At 37.6% G+C, this 18013-nt stretch overlaps 1 protein-coding gene across 1 annotated transcript; it reads right to left on the reverse strand.

Moving 5' to 3' along the window:
* Positions 1 to 12956: 12956 nt before the first annotated feature.
* LOC122297587 (sucrose transport protein-like) lies at positions 12957 to 16282 on the reverse strand. The gene is made up of 4 exons (XM_043107697.1): positions 14938 to 16282; positions 14062 to 14125; positions 13910 to 13953; positions 12957 to 13433 (listed from the first exon to the last, which is right to left on the reverse strand). Exons 1-4 carry the CDS (start codon positions 16189 to 16191, stop codon positions 13251 to 13253), a joined length of 1545 nt encoding a protein of 514 aa, XP_042963631.1. The 5' UTR covers positions 16192 to 16282; the 3' UTR covers positions 12957 to 13250.
* Positions 16283 to 18013: the final 1731 nt, after the last annotated feature.

Here is an 18013-nt window from a genome sequence, read left to right on the forward strand (position 1 = left end):
TTACAATAATAACATAAGAAAATAATTAACCTAGTTAACACATATTGTTTAGCTAAGCATAACATAGAAAATAACTAGAATGGCCCATTAAGTAGTTCAAATCCTTAACCTCAAAGTTTATAATTAAATCATTTAACACACCTTTTAAAACAAGTTTATAAGGTTACATATAATCCAAATAATCTAACACTTTTAACCTCCTAAGGAATAGAACATAACATCACTTTCAAAATAAACTCTCTATACAAATACTCATACCAAATTTATTCCAAGAATCATTTAAGACTTTAAATAAGTTCATTTATTAAAAACTCTCATTTATTTCAAATATACCTAAAAGCAACACCAACGAAATCTTCTTATATATTTGGTTACCCAAAACAGTCCATAAATATTTATATATATATATATATATATATAAGTCACTACAAAATACAACCCATACATAATTGGTCACTCAAAACAGGGCATATATATACAAAACACAACATCAAAACAGCCTCATATATGTATTTAATCCCTTAAAACAAAGCATATATATATATATATAACATAACATCAAAACAGCCCCATATAAGTATTTAATCCCTTAAAACAGAACATATATGTCTATATACAAGACATAAGCTAAACAATTTAGTTAGCTTCCAGAATCACATTAAAATCAAAGGAGTTAAAATAGGACTTTTACTTTAAGCTCCTAGATTCTTTCAAAAGGTAAAGTGGAGGTACAAAACTTGAAGAAAATGAGAGGAGTTTGATTTCTTGAAGAGAAAAGAAAAGAGGAAAGTGGCGTTGGCTTTGGAGGAAGAAGAGGAAAGAGATTTTCTTCCTTATTGAAGTAGTCGACGGTTTGGAAGGGAAAGAAAGACTTGGGCTATTTTAATTAAACTTACCTCATAAGCTATAAGGTAGCCAACGGAAAGAGGAAGAGAATTCACTTTAAGACTTAGTCAAAGCTTATCTAATAAATATAAAGAAGAACCAATCAAATTTAAGGAAGAAAGTTAGTCTTAGTCAAAGCTTATCTCACAAGATTGGAAGGTATACCAATGGTTTAAGATGAGTTAAAGGCTCATGCTACTTTTAGTTAAAGCAACTTACAGATTCAACAAGGAATTGGGGTATTAAGTCACTTGGTCAAAAATTGCATTGAATGTTTAAGAAAATGGATGGCTAGGATTAAGTTTAGAAAGATATTCCGTCCAACTACTACATCCAATGGTGTAAAATCAATGAGCCAAATTCATAAATAATTTAAAGTTAAGGACTTAAGAGAAAATATATTAAGGGTATTAAAATCATGCTCTCAACTTATTTTAATAATTCACATAAAATAAAAACACATCCATATTAAAATAAAATAATAAAATAATAAAAATCGTTAATGATACAATGACGTAAAGACCCATGTAGTAGGACTCGGGTATTACAATTAATGATACATTAAATTCAAAATTAGAATATAAGGACTAATTTGTCCAAAATGTAACCCACGTAAATTCATTTAGTATTTAACCATTTTTAATTAAAAATCATTATTTTACTTCTCAAGTTCCCACTCCTTTGATAATAAAACCAACAAACAACCACAAAGTTATCTGAGAAGTACTTCCCTTCGCTTTGGGCCACGTGGGGTTTATTCCCCTCGAGGCCCAAGATAGTTATAAGTAGATTGTCCAGTGTGGGGCAATGAGAAAATGAGGGCCGAGCTAGGCCCAAGAAAGCCCATCAAATATAGTAACTAGTCACGTCACCTACCCGGCCTGGCTAACAGCCCATGCTGGCGAATAGTCGGCACTTCGCATGAAATATCTAGAAAGACCAGCATGCAAGGTCAGAATTCGATATCCACTCACCTCTACATCCATGGTAGTGTGCACATCTCCCCCTTACCAGCAACAAGGGAAAAACTGTAAACCCATAAACAATACGGCAAGATGATGACTGACATGACAGATGGAGACCCTATGCCAATACAGCGCCCAACACACCCATGCATGACATGCTAGCAGAGGGAGGGGACCACCAAAACCAAATATATAAGCATGTCCCGAGTTCAGGTAAAGGGATCTAAACACACACACACACTCTCTCTCTCTCTCTCTCTTCTCTCTCTCTCTCTCTCTCTCTCTCTCTCTCTCTCTCTCTCTCTCTCTCTCTCTCTCTCTCTCTCCACACATGAAAAGATTATTCTAACTTAGGCATCAGATGTGTCCCTTACCACCCAGAACCCCATCTCAGTAGATTTTGCAAGTCACCAAGAGAAAGAGCTAAGTTGCCCAGGCTACAAAACACGACATCAACATTATCATTTAACTCCTCAAACAAAAGATAAACTATGACGTAATAGGTAGAAAAGAAGTCGAAATTCTCATTTAAAGGGGACCAAGGTGTTGGGGGGTATTTTTGTCAAGGGCCTGAGGTCCACGGGGGCTGGCCTAAGCCCAACATCAAGAAAGTTCTCCATATTCCAGATAATTCGAGAGAGCTCGAACCAAACCCACAGAATCTCATCTCCCTCCTACAGTTTGGGAAGAACCTATAGCCCATTTAAAACGGGTATGACTATTTAGGCCAAGATGGGACGTTACAAGGAAAATGCGAAAAGCCAAACCAGAGGAAGGAGAAGGCACACTAAAAGGAATGGACCAGACTCAAAGTAGAACCAGAAGATCACGTCGCATTAAATGAGTTCACAAGACAATCACGTCGCATTAGTGACTAATCCCAAAGGGCCACACCGCATTAAAGACAGTATGGCAGAGGGAGCTTTGGGAGGATTTTCCTTTCCCCCAGACAGTAGGGTATGGCCATCTAACCCCTTGTGCTGGGTATATAAGACCCCTCAATCTTCAGGTAAAGGAATCGACTTTTCTCTAATCAAGTTTTCCCTAATTTAAACTCTGCACTCACCCTCTTCTCTTACTCTTTAGTAATTTTTCACTGACTTAAGCATCGGAGTTTACCTAGGCCAACCCAGAGCCACTCTTCCCGATTCTCTCTTCCTTGTTGTAGGCCCGTAGGCAGAAGACCCGCACCGCTGAGTGCCCGACTCAAAGGTATACGAAACACGATGTTAACACAATGTATACTTAAAAACTCGTATAAAAATTAGTTGACTTGTAGTTCAACTGTTTTGTCCTCTATTGGTACGTAGCAACACAAGGGAGGGTGATGTCGTGAGATGAATCCTCTCTTCATAGGAATAAAAAGAGATGTAGAGGTTGTGGATCGTGTATCTGCTGTAAAATGATACAAAGTGCTAAGTATGAGAGGAATGTATATATTTAACATGTTAGAGATTGTAAGCATCGTCTAAGAAATTTAGAAAAAGAAAAGTTGTATAAAAAAATTATAACATAACTTCAAATAATAGAAAAGTAAATATTATTTGAGTACAAGTTTCAATGTAAAAAATGAAATACAACCAATTATGCTAATTACACTAATCACCCTTTTAACTAAATACAACTGATAATGAAGTATAACATTCGTACCAATCTCCAAAGAAGTCATCATCCATTTAGTTTTAAAGTATTAGGTCAACGATGTTTATATCTAAAAAAGTCTGCTCACTAGGTTCTATTAAAATTGAAAAAGTCAAAACAAGTTGAATCAATCCATCAACCAAAAAATAAACTTTGGACTTTTCAGGCGCTGTCAATACACAACATAATTAAATAGAAATTTTTTGTAGACGTGCATTTTAAGGCACATCATACTCATATTATTGCAATTTTGTTATAAAATCAATGAAAAATGTGAGAGTTTAGGCTTTTAGACAGAGAGAAAACGGGAGAATGAGAGTGTTTCAAGAAATTGAGAGAAAGCGGGAGAGGAGATTCTCTTATTGATCTGTATCTCAAACTTATAAATTTCTTAAAGAATTCAACGATATATATATATATAGGCGTACAAAGGGGACTATGCTAGCTCACTATGCTAGCACTATGCACTATGCATTTGACGACTAGATAAATATGGTCATACAATTCAAGATAGTTTATAACACTTCCCCTTTGGATGACCATATTTAAAGAATATGCCTCGTTAAAACCTTGCTAAGGAAAAACCCTGTGGGAAAAAACCAATGGCGAAGGAAAAAGAGTACAGTATTCATATGTATCGCCGAGTGCTTTAGGATTGCCTCATTAAAACCTTGCAAAGGAAAACCCAGTGAGATAAAACCTTAGCGAAGGAAAAAGAGTACAATCAACACAAGTCTTCAAGACATTACTTCCCCTGAAAAGTGCATGATAACAGGTCTTCAAACCTCCACATTCGAATGTTCTGCATAGTCTTCTTAAATGTTGCAGTTGGTAATGCTTTAGTGAATAAATCTGCCAGATTTTTACTTGACCGTACCTTCTTGATATCAATTTCAACTTTCTTCTCATGAATTGCAATGATCTTCTTGTGTGTATCTGAAAGATAACTCGCATTTGTACATCCAACTAACTGTGGACTTGATCCATGTTGATAAAATAATCACAACTGGATCTTTCTGCTGATCACTACTCTTCTGGAGTTGTACTCTTCTGGAGTTCTTGTAAATAACACAGTTAGTGGAGAATTCATCAACATTAAACTGCTAACCTCATTTTTAATAAAAACGGTGGTCAGCCTTTTAAGATCAGACAAGCACCGCAGATTTTCAACTCCTCTGTAGGTGTCAGGCGTGCTGTCAAGTGCTGCAGCTGTCAGGCGTGCTGTCAGGCGCCTCAGCTGTCAGGCGCCGCAGAGCTATGAAACTATATTTCATCTCTTTTCTCTTGCTTCACGAGAGATGTTGTATCATAATTTTCTCTATAAAAGAGATATTCAGCTCATCTTCATTCGCATCTCATCTTCTTCACTTTTCTGTAATCATACTTCATTTTTACTCTGCAATCTCTTTCTGCATTTTTACGCTGCAATGGCTCAGCGATCTTCTCATGGCCAATATATGAGGTACTCTACACCTCATTCATCAGCTGTTCCTGTTTCTACCACAGGTGCTATCATGCAATGTAATGATCTGACTCATAGGTCAGATAATGAAGCTATCTATGAGCTTGTGAGTCTCGGTACCCGATACTCATCATCCATTGTCGCATTTTCTCAGCGACTGCAATCCAGAACTTGTGGAGTTGACAATCTCCACAAGAATATTACTATACTTCAGCGACTTCTTCTGGAGTCCAACATGAAGATAGAATCAATAAAGCAAGAGAATAGGAATTTAAAATCCTTGCTTAAATCTTCTTTTCGATTGCTCACCGCTTTAGATAGGGATGCCATGCAGATTCTTGAAGAACAAGAGCATTTGAAGAATGAGGCAAAGTGCCTTAAATTTCTGTAATTCTTGTTTCAAGATAATAAAATAATATTTCACAAATATTCATATTTGTGTTTCTATCTTTTGGTAGATATTCTGTGTGCTCCCTTTTATTTCTTCTTTAATAATGCACACTTCATATCAAACCCATAATATGAATCTGAAATACTAATTGTATTAAAAGATGGTATTTTATGACTAATAACATCATCCATCTTCCCCTTGAAGCCGCAAGGGTTTCAGATTTATATTTCAAATATGTGCAGTTTTCATGAGCTCTTCTGGAGCCTCAATGACATTTAAATCATATATATAAACTGTAATAATAGCTTGTTTTCATTTGCGTTTGGATTGCTTTAGATCATATAAGGATCTTTGAAACTTGATAGAATACATATTTACAGATGTATTCATATTAGAAGTTTCAGACATTTTCTATCCTTCAGGGATTTTCATATATATATCATGATCCAATGATCCATATAAATATGCAGTTAATCATGCATATCCAAACTCTCGGTAACTTTCAAGCTAAAAATCTCAATATCAACCACTTTAAAATCATATCAATATTGTTTCTTCGAGAAACTAACTTGTGATTTCTATATCACATTTTCATATTAAAAGCTTCAGGCTTTTTATATCATGTATATAAATATCCACTGATATTTAACAAAAATCACCTCTTTAGGTGTTTGGATTTCAGGTCCATATTTATCACATTTTACTTAGTGATATCAATTCTGCAGGAATTGAGAAACTGACTCGTGATTTATATATCACATTTTATTTCCTTTCTATAAATACCCACTGACGTTCAACAAGCATCACCTCTTTAGGTATTTGGACTATAAGTCCCGATGCATCATATTTTACTAGTGAATCAATTCTGCAGGAATTGTTTATTTCAAATTTGACCAATATTTTACGTCGTATTCTTCGACGATTCTTGATTCACTTTCATCATTACTTCTGGTAATATCAATTGCCATCTCATATGGAAATACATTGTCGACAACGATTTTATTTCTATCCATAATTTCTCCATTATTCATGAAATGTAATGAGATCTCGTTATTTTCAGGTACCTGTCCCTCTTCAAGGGAAGACATTTTCATGAAAAACCTCTTCAGGAGGCACTCTTCAAGAGTTTATATAGGAGAATTTTATACAGAGAATTTGGATGTACTTTATTGCTTGTTTTGTGGGTATGGCCTCTTCAGGAGCACCAAATTATTTGTGCATTTCTCTTTTGAGATACTCTATCTTTTGTATCGATAAGTCTCACATGTCTTTATACATGTCTTTAAACTGCTGAATTTCTTAATTGTCCTACAGGGACTTCAATCCTCGCTAGGATTTTAGCAGGTAGAATATGAGACATTTTTATCTTATTGTATCCAAAATTTAATTATCATCTGAACTTCTGGTTCACATATGATAATTAAAATAACGTCGAATAATTTCATCTTATTTGCTTCAAGCAAATTTTTCTTTCCACTTCTGGTGGTAAGACTTTATAGTAAAAGAATTTTCCGGTTCTTTTATGGACGTCCATATGAAAATCATTCGACTTATCGTGATTCATTTTGGATGATCAAGATAACTATGAAAAGATACAAATATTTTGAATCATATCACCTTTTTGATGCATCATAATATTTGATTCAATAATTTGTATAATATCATCTCAAAGAGAAAGCTTACAACTTCTCCAATACGAGCTTCTGGCCCAAAAAGATATTCATTATTACGTTCAATCTCTTAGTTTTTTTTTTTTAAATGAAACGCATCATTCTTTTCACTTCAGGGAATATAATGATATAAATTCATTATCATTCACTTCAGGGAATGATATAGATCTAGTAAGACGTGACTAATGATTTTTATCAAAAGCTCATTATTTTGCTCAGTCACTGAAAGACCAGATATAAATTTAGAATATATTGTGAACGTTTGCATTTCATATTGCTACTTCAGGAGCATACTCGATATTGCTACTTCAGGAGCACATTCGAGACGTTCATTCAAATATATATTCTTTCCACAATTTCAATTATGCAACTTCTGGTGCATAAATTATAATGAGCTTTTAGGGCGATCCTTCAGGGATTCTCCATTTCCATTCCAAGATGAATCTTATCATCAATAATTCATGATAAGTATAAATAAATAAAACTTGTATATAAACTATGTGAATAAACATAAAATTTACCAAGTAATAATAATGAATATAATCATTAATATTCACCTCAGCAATTGTAAATACTATATTAAAAACTTACTTGAAGTTGACGATTACTAACTTCATAATTTGTTTTCAACAGAATCTCTTGCAACTGTCTCTAAAAGACTTTATCATGTGAAAGCTTTTTGCGTGTGTTATCAACTCCACCTTTTACTCAAAAGCTTTCACGAAAAGTCTAACTTATTCAGTGCCTCAATAATCATAACTTGAAATAGAAGGCTATTAATGTGATAAAAAAATCACGATAGATCCTGTCAGAAAACAAAAATAAGTAAGTTTCATGTAATGGTGTATAAAGTAAAGCTTCTTTTTCAAACTTTCACGTTTTCTTTAGTGACTTTGTCGCATAAAGCCAAAATGATAAAGGTCCACTCTTGAAAATTGCATGATCTATTGCCAATAAAGTCAGCCAGTCAAATCTTTGTCTCTTTGTCCCATTGTCACCTTTTGACCATATTTCCTTCTATTGATTAAAGCATGTGCGTCCCTATCCAGCTAGCAAAGTCAAAGTTAGCTGCTGAAATTTGAACAATCAAATAAAAAAAACTTGAAAAGAAAACAAGAAAAACAAGGGCCTGATACAACCAAGAGGAAAACCACTTTTATAGTCTCAAACAGCGATTTTCCTGCAATAAGTTAACTCCAATGCAGAACTATCTTCAAGCCATTCTGTTCCAGATCTGAAGCTGCTGAGAAGACCCACGAAAGAGGAAGCCATGCATCACTTCTCGAGAGCCATCCTGATTGTGGGTCATGGATCTTTAGTAATAATGAAAGAAAATATTTTTCTATATTTTGAAACTAAAGTGGTGTTTGACTGGCAAAAGGGATAATATATATTAAAGAAAAAGGGAAGATCGAAGAGAGCCAGAAGTGGTTTCTGCAAATCGAAGAGGCCTAGAAGCAGTTTTTGCAACTCCAACTCCAGTAAGGACACGGCCTTGCCTCCCGTCTCAGCGATTCCACTCCTTGTGGCTATGCTTCCTCTTGCTTACCAGCTCAGACAGGTCCTTCAACCTGGCTGACATCTGGTCCCTGACTGATTTTGAGTACCAGGCTTTCCTTAAAAGGAAGCTCGATCTTGCTTGCGCTGATCGGCAGCGCTCGGGATGGCGCTGCTCCGGTCCCTAACGTCGATGCCGAAGGTTGAACCGACAATAACCTCCATTTTAATTTCCGGATGGTCCCGATTGAGAATTTCCTGGAGAACTCAGCATGTTGTTGAGGAACATCAAGGAACTGCAGTGGGTGTCTCCACGTTCCAGTCATGGGTCAGAGGCTTAAATGAAAGAGATTTACGTGAGCTTGAGGAAGACAGCCGTGAGCTTGGACTAGTTGGTTCTTAGCAGCCTTTAGTGGCGTGAAAAGCTGAACATGGTCTTGAGAGAGATATTCGAGAGAGAGGAAATATGGGCGAGCCCAGAGAACCCTTCTACCGGGTTTCAATCATGAGAAGCCGAGCCATTCACGGCTTAAAACCCAGACCTTGAGCCGCCGGGACGAGGATTCGAACACCTCGCAAAGTGAAAAACGGCAACGCAGCAAAATGGTTCGAACGAGACCAACATGGTGAGAGAAAGATTTGAGGGTAGTGATCTCCGGAAGGAGCTAGAGGTGGAAGAATTTTTTTTTTCTTTTGCATCGTGCTGATAACGTGTTATAAAATCAATGAAAAATGAGAGAGTTTAGGCTTTTAGACAGAGAGAAAACGAGAGAATGAGAGTGTTTCAAGAAATTGAGAGAGAGCGGGAGAGGAGATTCTCTTATTGATCTGTATCTCAAACTTATAAATTTCTTAAAGAATTCAACGATATATATAGGCGTACAAAGGGGACTATGCTAGCTCACTATGCTAGTACTATGCACTATGCATTTGACGACTAGATAAATATGGTCATACAATTCAAGATAGTTTATAACAAATTTAAATATTAATTGATATATTTCTTGTAAACACCATCCGAGTTATTTCTTGCACTATTCTCTAATATTATATGATCTTTGAAATTAATTTTTTGACAAAACTAGTGTAGACATGAACATTTTTTCAATGAGAACTGCTAGAGACATAAAGGATGTGATGACCCACTTTCGCTTGTATTTCCACTGAAATGATTGTTTTTATTTTAATTAATATATTAGTTTATTTATTTTAATTTATTGCGTTTTAAAATTAGTTTTTAATTTAACTGATGTTGTGTTTTATTTCTTTTAATTGTTTACGGTTTTTAATCTCGTTGCAGCGGTTTAGTTTTGTTTTTCCGAAATGAGGATTAGACCTCATCTTCTTTTCCTACACCTCTTTTCCCTTTTTCCTTTTTCTTTTTCCTTTTTCTCGTTTTCTTCTTTCTTCTTCTTTCTTCTTCTCTTTTTTTTCTTTCTTTTCTTTTTTCTTCCCCTTTCTCCATCGTCGACCCCGTCCCTCTCTCTCTCCTCCTCTCTCACGCCGGAGCTCCTTCCTGCCCTCGACCGGCCGCCGTCCAGCCGTCGTGGTGCACACTGCCCATACCGGTCGACACCTCTCCCTCCGGTGCACCTCACCACCAATTCTCACCCCCATCCGGCCAGCCGTTTGGCCGGAAAACCCCCTTAAAGCTTACACGGTTTTTAGCTCGATCCGCCGCCGTCGCTCCACCTCCGGCCACCATTTCTTCACCACTTCATCACCGGTCCCTTGCCGTCCTAATCCACCTATTTTCGGCCTCCAACGACCACTGGAACAACTCCCACGAGCTAGCTTTCCTTTTTGGAAAATCCAGCCTCTCTCTGGTGTTTTCGCCGCCACCCACGGCCAACCACCACTTCCAATAGCTTCACAATCATCCCTAGACCATTCCCTATCAATCCCGAGCCTTGGTTTGTCCCCGTTCAAAAGTGGATATTTCACAACCCACAGCCATAGTGATTTTTCACTGTAACGTTACTTTTTCTCCGCCGTTTGCAACACCGGGTGTTTTCTAAAATTACCGTATAGCGCTGTAAATATTTTCCAAACCCTATTTTCAGATTTAAATATATATCACTCATTCAATTTATTTTATCTGTTGGTTGGTTGATTCCGGACTGAGTCCGAGGAGTTCGGGGGTCGGATGGGTGGAAGACGTAGTTGCTTGATTTATTGTATTATGGTTGGTTGTTTGTTTTGTGCATTGATAATTGCATTTGCATGGTGCATGCAGGTGTATTTTATTTTATTTGAGAAATCCTGTTTTGCTGGATTGAATGGATTTTCGGATGCGTGTGTCTCACGAGCCCAAGCCGGGTTATTATCTCGGTGGAGCTCCTCTGGTCACTCGGGAGTGGATAATACTGAGTGGCGTCCCCTAAGTTGTCGCTGGGCGGGGCTAGAGGATGGCCTGGCCAGGTACGCGCTGGGCGCGAGTCTGGGCATCGCTTTACTCACCGACTCCGTGGCCCTTCGCTGGCGAGGGCTAGAGGATGGCCTGGCCAGGTACGCGCTGGGCGCGAGTCTGGGCATCACTCGTTTAGGTGTCACATGCGTAGTCATTACATGCGGTGTGGCACAGAGCCAGGGTATGCGGATGATCCCTAGGGGAGATCATGGTGCATGCAAAAACCGGATTGTTTTTATGGTTTTCGGATGTGGGCCATTTTCTGGGAAAATGGCGATGTTGGTTTTCGAGGCATTGATCCATTTTCTGGGAAAATGGTGGTTTGGGCCATTATCTGGGATAATGGCGAGGCTTGGTTTTGAGGATATGTTTTTATGGGCCAAATGGGTTTTTTGGCGTGCGTGGTAAAAATGTGGTTTTGCGGGACATGTGCATTGGCTTTTCTTGCATCCATATTGCTTGAGTTCTATGTGTTTTTATCTGGTGGTGTTTGGGTTTTACTTACCTGCGGTACCATTTTTGGTTCCGTAGCTTTTGGTGCAGAGTTCGAGGATGAGGAGGAGGAGGCTGAGCCCGAGGATGCGGCTCCGCCGGGTTGCTGATGTTATGCTTTGTATTTGATATTATATTATATTCGTGTTTTGTTATATTTATTTATGTATGTTTTGAATTGATTTGTATTAAACAAGAAAAATTCTGGTACTTAGTTATTGACTTGCTTTTCGTTGCGTATTTCTCGTGCACATTGTTGCTTTTGCACACACTTGGCACACGTTGTTAGGGTGGTGACCCGTGATGTCATCATCCGGACGTCTCGATTTCCCCGTGTCCGTGCGTGGAGATTTAGGGGCGTCACAAAGGATCCTATAAAGGGATTCTACACATTGATGTGACACATTATTAGTGTGCTTCCCACTCCCTATGCCTCTCCCCTCCTCCCCTTTTCCTCACCAGCGTTGTCTGCCTTCTTAGGCTAGTTTTCGACTACCCTAGCCAACAGATGGCGGCCGTTGGCCATTCAAGCCACGACCAACCCGGCCAAACTGACAGTGGCCATTGGCCAAAACACAATGCATGAAACGTGCATGGCAAGCTTACGACACTGTTGTGAGCTCCATGGATCGTCGGTAGCTTTTGCCCACTCTAAGGTGGTCCCCGACCACCATGGCTGGCACGAGGAGGGGGAGAAAGAGAGGGAAAGGGGGAGGAGGAGAGGGGGAGAAAGGAAAAAAATAAAGAAGAAGGGGGCCGGAGACGTGGCACATCAATGTGTGGGATCCCTTTATGAGATTTCTTTGTGTTTATAGTGTTTTTCTTTTCTAGTTCACTATTTTCTAATAACATGAAATGTGAATGTGACCTTAGTATTGATTATGTGATTATAATATTCATATAGTACATTGTGTTGTTGTTGTATTGTATGTGAAAATCAAACATCAAATTCAACTTATGCTTTGGTACGAGTAGCATTAATTGTGGCCTCTATTTCTGATTTTGTTACAGTATTTGTATCAACATCTCTGTTTTATTTCTATTTTTGCTCGATTGGCTGCCAAGATGCACAATCCTTCCATAGGAGTAAACATTGCCTATGTTTTTATTTCTGATGTGATTTCAGTTATGCTTATATTAAGATTTTTCTCACTATACGATGGTTATTAAAAACTCATTTATGATTGCTCTAAAGTTTTGAGGCATTGTCTATTCCCACATTTTGTGACTAGCTCATATCATGCACACTAGTACTGGTTCACTACCTACTGAGTTTTTGATAATCGGTCACAAGAATAGGAAGCGCAAGAGTGAGATTAATAGAGTAGAATAAGTGTCAAAGGGCACAAGTGATTTTAGTAGACTAATATAACTGCCAGAGGACACCCATGAAATGAGACAAGAAAAAAAAAATAAAAAATAAAAACAAAGCACTCTTCACAAATATCAACCTTAGCACACTAAAAAATTATGAAGTATAAGAGAAAAAAGCACAATCTACTTCCTAATTCCTTCCATTGGACATGAAATTGATCGGTGTATATAAGAGAAAATCAGATACGCATCCATTGATATTGGGGTAATTCCAAAGACTGGATCTATATTTATATGTAGTACTAGACATTGATATTGATGCCACTAAAAACTAAAATGCATGGCTTTTGTAGCATTGGGTGCTCTTAGACCACAAATGCCAATCACAACAAACACATGAGTTCCATAAGATCATCAGAGTAATGAGATCAGGATCAGGCCGGGGAACCCAATAAAAAAAACAACAAATACAAGACAAAAAAGAAGAAGATCAAGGATGAACTCCTCCTGAATGAAAAAAGATTCAATGGAATGAAGGGACTGCTATTACATCTTTAGAAACAGAGAGATCAGCGGTTGGAGATGGGAGCAGGGTGAGTGAGAGTATTCCACTTGCAGCAGCTGCAATGGCACCCACCACAAATGCAGGCAAGTTTCCACCTCCAAATAGGGCATCAAAGGGTCCGCTAAGAACTGACACCAACATCTGCACGCAAAAAATATATCATTTTTAATATTACTTGTCAGTATAATTACTATCATTTTCTATTTGTAAGCCTAAATAGAAAAGTCTCCATGTCTTTTGTAAAATAATGGGTCCACTAATATAGATTAATGTTTTTATATTTTTTAGGGTATGGTCTACCTTTCAACAAAGGCATACACCGTGTTTGTCTATTTGGGATTTGTATAATCATTTCTATTACTAACATATATATATATATATATATATATAAGATAAGAAATTATAGTTGCAGTTGTGAGTGTGCAAGTGTCTTGTAATCATTTTGAAAAAATTAATAAATACGAAATCTATGTGAAAATAAATTAATTTTTTAATAATAAATTCTACTATTTTTCAAAGCAATTGTACAATACTTACACGTAACGTTACTAAAAAGTTAAGAAGTACGAATTCAAGAGAAAGAAAAAGCAGATTATAATTGAGAGGCGAAAATTAACCTGGGGAACGACGATTGCAAGATTCAAGACTCCCAGAGAAAGTCCTGCATGTAATCAGAGATCCAATTTATAAAGCTTTTAAGAGAATTTGCCACCAAAGAAGATCATGATCCCAAATTACAAGCGTTTGGATCGCATTGAAATGTTATTACCTTGGCCAGCACCCGAAGAATGGGAAAATATGGACGCCAAAGCAAAAGGAATGCTATAAGTCACCTGCGTGCAGTACCAATATATATTGAAATTAATCATATTATTAAATATTATTCTGTCACGAGCTACTAATTAAATGACTGTTCAAATACCAAGGCTTAGAGTAATACTGGCAAAGATTTGAATTATGAAGATCATACATACAGTATTTATAGTTGTTTAATGTGAATTTTTCATGCAATATTAAGGGTATGTTTGGTTATAAAATATCAAACTATATATCTCATTTTATATAATCATTACAATTTTTTTAAATTCTAAAATAAAATTAATATTAAAAAATCATATTATAATAATATTTTATTTAACTTTTAATAAAACTTATCTTCTTATCTAATCTAAACTGTATAACCAAACAAACAACTCTTTTGTATATGTTTTTCTCTCGCTATAGAACCATTTAAAATGAGGACAAAAATTTTAGAGAATCGTAATCTTTTCCATTAATGGAATTTTCATTGTAACATTTATTATGAATTTCTCAAAAATATATCTTCAAAAATCAAGTTTGTTGGAGATAACATCGTATTGATTCCTAAAGAAATTGTTATAAATGTTTTAGGAAAAGTGAATGAATTTGAAGAAATGAACATAAAAAAGTTGACTTCTTTCCCAAAAATAAAAAGTGTGAGAAACGAAAAGGAAAAGGACCGACCATAGAGAAAATGAGAGGAAGGGACTTGGGGACAAAAGCTTTTCGACAAGTGTAAAACAAAAGTAAACAAGTCAAAATTAAATTGCAGTAAATGAGGTCTAAAATCTGCTTTAATTTCGTACCCAAAAAAGCGAAAAAAAGAAAAAGAGAAAAAGCTTACTGCCAGGGGTATACCCAGCACCGTAAACAGTGCCAGAGCTCCTGCCTTAACACCCGACGGTGGCGAGGATAGTGTTGCTACGCCGTTAGCGGCGGCTTTATGCCGAGCAGACTCGGCCAGCTTTGTGATCAGGACGGTCATGGCCATGCACAGTGCCAGCAAGAAGTTGACGATACCCCACAAGCGCCTCACTCCCCCAACGCCGCGCGAGATGATGTTCACGCCGAGCGATGTGAGTCCCAAGACCACGGAGTTGAGCATGAGCCCCAGCGCACCCGCCCGCACACCCCGATCGTACATTTTTCCCTTCGGCCCCCCCCCGACCGTCCCTCCGTACACCTCTTTCCCCATCCAATCTGTGTCGAACAGCAGGAACGGGAACCATGCAATCCAGTTGAGACACGTCACTATAAGTAGAATCCTCATTGGCCTCTGTAACCCCTTTAAAGCGCTCCACATTTCGCCGAAAAAGAGTAACCCAGCTGACTTCGTCACCGTTTCCTCCTCTCCGGCGGCGTTTTCCGGCTTCGGTTGCGAAGAAAGCGCTCTTTCTTTCACTGTAGTGAGAGCCAGGATGGTTACCGACAAGAGCAACGCAATGGAAAGGAAGAAGCAGCTCTTGAGGTTTGCGCAGTAGACGTCGCAAGCTTTGGTCTTTGTGAAGGGGAAAATCTTGTATAAGTGAGTGTAGGACCCGGCGGCGTAGCCGAGGACGTTGCCAATCGCCATGAAGAACGAGAAGAACGCATTGGATGTGCGCATCCTTTTCTGGTCGTTCCCAGAGAGATCAGCCAGGAGGGCACGGCATGGGCCCTGCAGCATATTGTTGGAGACGTCAAGAACCCAAAAGCCGACCACGAAGAAGGCGATGGCGCGGGGTCTCGTGGGTTTATCCACACGGTCGCCGAAGAGGTGGCCGAGGTCCGCGGCATAACCGATGAGAAAGACCGCTATCGCTACGAAGCCGGCCCCAGCAGCTATGAACGGACGGCGGCGACCGAAGCGACAGGTACTTTGGTCGCTGTAGTATCCAACGATGGGCTGGACGAGCATACCAGAGATGGGACCGCAGAGCCAAATGAAGGCAGCCCAAGTGTGCGGGATGCCGAGAAGCTGGACGTACGGGGTCAGTAGGGAGAGTTGCAGAGCCCACCCAAACTGCACGCCGGCAGCTATGGATGCCACCAAACCGATCTTTATCAGGGGGCTAGGCTGTGCTGCTCCCATGTCTTTGTTCGCAGTTTCAACCTCCATGGCTACGAAGCTGATAAATTCTGTGGGAGAATAATGATGCCTCCCTCTCTCTCTTTACACCTTTCAGCCTCTTATAACTGAGTTTGTGTTGTTTGCTCGCACCTATATATAGGGAAAAGAAAGCAACGCTGGGGGTGGGTGCTTGTGGAGGCAATTGGCAATATCGGTTGGCATTTCGTTGTTTGTGCCTTATCCATTTACAGCGTGTACCGTAAATCTCTTTACTCTGACATACTCTCATATACGGAAAAATTTACTGCCTCTCCATGACCTACCACTGTCATAAAGATTTCCTTCTAATTAAGCAATAGGAATTTTAGGTATAATTATTTTTTTGTATATTCTTTATATATATTATTAATATGATTAGTTAGATTAATTTTATTTAATATACAACCAATCATATTAATAGAGTACATAAAAGAGTACGTAAAATGACTGCACATAAATTTTTTTATTAACAATTAATTAAGATACCGATTATAAGTAGGGTGAGGATTTTATATAATTTTTTTTTACTCAAATATTTTTGGTAATCTAAACTCATAGTGGACCCATTGTATTAAATGTTAAATTTCGAATTCTCCGAACAATATTAATTAATATAGTATTTATACAAAATATTTAGACCAAAAAATTATAAGAAATTTTAATCCATTATTATAATATCTTGTTTGTTAATATCTAATTGAAAATTTCAAAAAGTTACTTGTAAAGGGATATGAAATCAAAGGTACTGGTTGTACAAAATAACTTTCAATTTATTGTCCACCAAGTTGGTAGCCCAGTTGGTACAAGCTTGTATTTCATAATTTTAAGATTGAGTTTAAGTCAGGACATAAGTTGAAATTATTTATGATAGTAAAACTTGACCCTTGAGTCATAGAATGAGCTTTGAACCAGCTAGATATTTTGGAAGTGTTGAGATGATGAGCTCGCCCATTGGACAGTAGTTAATACTCAAACCAGACATTCCACAGCAGGGAGGGCCGCTCTTATGGTCACATCCAGTGAGAATTGCTAAATTGGTCGCCCCTACTTCTCCTTTCGAGAAGAACAAAAAAAATTTCAATTTATTGTTTTGATCAGTTTCTTTTCCATTCTAATTCATGGATCATTAGAAGTGCTTGTCCACAAAAAAATAAATACACAGTACTAATTCCAATGATCAGCCAGATATATAGATTTCATCAAAGATAATAATTAAACCCTACTACTTATTTTTCTTTCAGAAAAATATCAACACCAAAGGACAAAAAACGATGGAAAAAATCTACAATTGAAAATACTAAGCATTTTGCTGGAAGCTGTCGCTGAGATATTTTTTTTGTTTTTAACTTTGTGATTAAAGAATTTTTTTTAATGATGTTGTGAATTTAAAAAATATATATTTAACAATATCCTAACAAATGCATGTAAAAAAAAAAAAAAAAAACCTTAAAATGTACTATATGGGGATCTTAATCAGCAAAAACTCCCAATAGTGGCTGTAAACCCACCCATCTCCCACAAGAGCACAAGATCAATTCCCTTTGAACTATACTATGGATCAATGTTCTTGATTGATCAGAACAACATGGGAATCCATCAATCAAAATAAGTGATCAAGCGGGAAAAGTAGTTTATGCGAATAATTTTGTAATGCATGTCAAATGAAGCATAAAAATGGGATTCATTAATGGGGTAGGGGTATAAGAAAAGAGTGGTAAATGGTCGGTTAGGTAATGCTTACTTATTTTCTAAGGCTTCTGTAATTAAAGGTATGAAACTTTGAAGAACAAGACAGGTTCCAAAATATCAAACGTCGCATCAATCAATCAAG

The sequence above is a fragment of the Carya illinoinensis genome, chromosome 15 (assembly GCF_018687715.1).
Source record: "Carya illinoinensis cultivar Pawnee chromosome 15, C.illinoinensisPawnee_v1, whole genome shotgun sequence".
Classification (NCBI taxonomy): domain Eukaryota; kingdom Viridiplantae; phylum Streptophyta; class Magnoliopsida; order Fagales; family Juglandaceae; genus Carya; species Carya illinoinensis.